This window comes from Aegilops tauschii, chromosome 7, assembly GCF_002575655.3.
Source record: "Aegilops tauschii subsp. strangulata cultivar AL8/78 chromosome 7, Aet v6.0, whole genome shotgun sequence".
NCBI classification, from domain to species: Eukaryota; Viridiplantae; Streptophyta; class Magnoliopsida; order Poales; family Poaceae; genus Aegilops; species Aegilops tauschii.
Window position 1 is genome coordinate 43,158,909 of NC_053041.3, and position 3,553 is coordinate 43,162,461.

At 56.8% G+C, this 3,553-nt stretch overlaps 1 protein-coding gene across 1 annotated transcript; it reads left to right on the plus strand.

Moving 5' to 3' along the window:
- Positions 1–1,506: 1,506 nt before the first annotated feature.
- On the plus strand, positions 1,507–2,123 carry LOC109749062 (uncharacterized). Its single transcript, XM_020308057.3, has 2 exons — positions 1,507–1,851; positions 1,987–2,123. The coding sequence occupies exons 1-2, from the start codon at positions 1,548–1,550 to the stop codon at positions 2,121–2,123; spliced, it is 441 nt and encodes a 146-aa protein (XP_020163646.2). The 5' UTR covers positions 1,507–1,547.
- The last annotated feature ends 1,430 nt before the right edge of the window (positions 2,124–3,553 follow it).

Sequence of the window (3,553 nt, forward strand, 5' to 3'; positions counted from 1 at the left end):
GTCGATGTCTGTTTGGTATTAGACTCGGACATTCGGCACCCCTTCATCACGGGGATAGGAGTAGCGACATATGTTGCCAAGATGGTGGTTTCAGGCTTACTGATGTAATACCTTGTGATGGCTTTGTGAATAATTAATAAGATGGTTGCATGCATCATCCAGATGCAGAGGCCGGGGGTACATCCTCCTTTTCCAAAAAAACATATATTCCTAGGGATCTTCAGGTTATGCTGGATGGGGAGGTGTTTTGCTTAGTCCACTGTATACCCGTTCATGTCAATTCTTGTTCTTTGTCTTTTTTCTTGGAAAGAAGGCTCATTGAGAGCCTGGCTTTGAATTAAGAAGTCCATCGACCGGCTACGATTGCATCGAACAAACATAGGAACCAAAGGAAAAAGAGACAACAAGAAGATACATGGTTCTATGTAAAAAGCTATCAGGCTATGACAAACTACTAGCAAAGATATGTAAATTAAAGCGCAAATGCAGCTAGAAGCCAGAGAAGCCCTTGGAAGCGAGCAGAGCACCACGCAGGACAACAACATAAGCTTGGGGAAGAAACATCCAGTAGCTGGAGGAGTGCCGTTGTTAGCTCGATGAGCTCTGGCCGTCGATGTCGGCCTCCTCCGCCTCAGACACTGTGGGACACCCCATGGACTCTCCATATCTTTGCCTTTTTATTTTCCTTCTTTCAGAGCACCATCTTCCAGCAAAACAACCCATTGTGTTCAAGTTTGTCAAGGTAGCCATGTGGGCATTGAGTTTTGTGGTAATTGCACCAATTTGTTGGCTGAATCTGTCTTATCAAAGCTGGCCATGCATGAAGATAGCTCCAACGACCAACTGTGAAGTTCTTCAATAACCAGGCATCAGCATTTCCCACTGATTTTTAAATGAAAATAACAGAATTCCTACAAGATACCAAAAGGAAATGTCTTTTTTTGTGTGTGTGATATGACCAAAAGGAAATGTCGAAGGGAAAAGAAAACAACCCGCTTAGAATTGAGAGTTCAATTGAAGTCCGAGACATGGTAGCCTGCCCTGCCCATTTGGTCAGTTAGGCGACCGTTTCCATAGTAGAATCATTTCGAGTCTTCGGGAAGAAGTGGACGTTTATTAGTTGCCCGGCCGCCGTGCCCCCGGCCATCCAGCAGGTGCCCACGACCGTAGCACGTAACGACCACCAATCACCGCATAGCCAGAGTCCCTCCGTTGATGAGCTCCATCGATGCCGTCGTGCATACCGTGGCCTCCTCCTCGCCCCGTGGCCTCGTATCGTTCGTACGTGCCTCTTCGCTCCCTCCACCTATCAGGCTGTCACTACCCATCACCAATTCAATTATTCAATCGTCGTCTTCCGGCCTCACACCGTGACCAATACCATATCGAATTTGCTCACTACCACTATGGTATATATAAGTTGTCAGTGCGAACATCAGTCAGTGAGACAATAGCTCCTCTCTCGCTCCTTTAGAAACCACGTACGTACGCACCGTCAATATCGATCTTGAATTCTTGATTGATTTCTCTCTCCTTCCCGGCGGGCTATGAGCATGAGGAGCTCCGTGCACGTGCCAGCCGCGGTAGCTGCGCTGCTGGGCCACCCGGTGGCGGCCCTGTCGGAGAGGCCGGCGCCGCGGCTGACGCGTCTGCTGATGAACGTGACGGTGCAGCAGAGCCTGTGGCCCGTGCATGTGCTGCTGGGTGCGGACGCCACCGTGGCCGACTTCACTCGCGCCGCCGTCGCCGCCTATGCCGCCGAGGGGCACAGGCCGCCGCTCCCCGCCGATAACGGCGCCACAGACGCGGGCGCACGGTTCGAGCTGCACCTCTCCAAGCACGCCCTCGTCGGCACTTATACGTAACAAGCCGTCTATGATGTATTCCATTGATCAATTGATTAGTTTTCCAAGTTTTCCAGTCCAACTTCGAGCTGCATCGATCACTCACGATGAGATACTCTGTATGTGTTGGGCATGCGTGCAGCTCTGAACCCGGAGGTCAAGGTGCTGGACCTGGGCTCTCGCAACTTCTTCCTTTGCTCCAACATATCAGCTTACGGAAAGGTGCGGCTACGCTCGAGTGCACCCACGCAGGTTATCGCGGCCGTCAGTATTCTCTGAGATTCGTGCCACAAACTGTCACAGTGCAGGTCATTTGCAGTGGGTGGCTGTTGTCCCGGTCCATTAGGCCAACTCCACCGTGTGACCCAAATCAACCCCAAATCATCCGTTTGTGTCCGTTTGGGGTAAAACGGACAAATCGAACGACCCAACGCATGGGCGCATATGGACGTTTCGTCCGGTTTGTGTCCGCTTTTGCCCCATTTCCAGACTAAAGTTGCTCTCGGTTTGGGGCCAAAGCGGATAGAAAGCGGACGTCTTCGCGTCCTCGTCGTCCGTCTGTGTCCGCCGTCGACCCCACCTGTCACTCTCTCCTTTTCTGTACCTGGCCCACCACGCGCACCCACCACCACGACGCATGCCACTGCGGGCACGAGAGCACAGACAAGGGCGAGGTGCGGCGCGGCCGGCGCGGCGCGAGGGTGCGGGCGAGGGCGGGTGTGAGCTGCTGCGTGGCCGACGCGGCGTGCGGGCGAGGGCGCGCGCAGGCATGCGGGCGCGCGCAAGGACGGCGGACGAGGGAGAGCGCCAGCCGTGGCGCGGCCGGCGCGGCGTGCGGGCAAGGGCGCGCGCAGGCATGCGGCGCGCATGGCGGTGGGCGGCGGCGCGGGCCGGCGCTGCGGGCGCGGCGGGGGGCGGCGGCGCAGGACGCGCTGTTGCGGGTTCGGCGACGACGGGACTGGGCTGCGGGCGGCTGGCGAGCGCGGGCGGACGCGCGGCAGGCTCGGCGACGGTGGGGCTAGCAAGCGCGGGCTGGCTAGGCGATGGCGGGGCTGGCGAGGCAGGCGGACGCGCGGCCACAGCGGCGTGCTTGTGCTAGCTAGCTAGCTTAGCTAGCCAGCCGCCGTGCTAGCTATAGCTAGCCAGCTTCGCCGCGTGGGCGAGCACCCCGGCAAGGCCCCGAGCACGCGGCCCCACTTCCGCCGGACCAGGAGCGGCGGCGCTCGGCGGGAGCAGGCGAGGCGTCGGGCGCGATGGCGGGCATGCGGTCGCGACGGGAGCGAGGGCGTGCATGAGCAGGAGCGGCCGCAGCGGCGTCAAGTTCGCTATGCCTGCTACGTGTTCGAAGAAATGACGAGGACGAAGAACTGGTGAAATGGGGTGAAAATGGGGTAGCAGCGTTGGGTGCAGCGAGTTTGCCCGGCCTCTGTCCGGCGTTTGTTCTCCCTATTTCTACCCCATACGGACAAAATCCGGATAAAATGGGTATCGATTTAGGGTCGTGCGGTGGAGTTGGCCTTAGTATATTTTACTCCTTGCTACTCCGTCAGGCAGTGCCAAGCAGTAGCCCGCAGAGGGCGGTGCTGTCAGGTGTCAGCGCTACTGTCTAACGAATGTAGCTGATGTCCCACTTCGTGATGTATCAAGTCAAAGCGCAGGGCCCATGTTTGTCCATACGTATCAATTATCCATCACGTTTTGTGCATTCC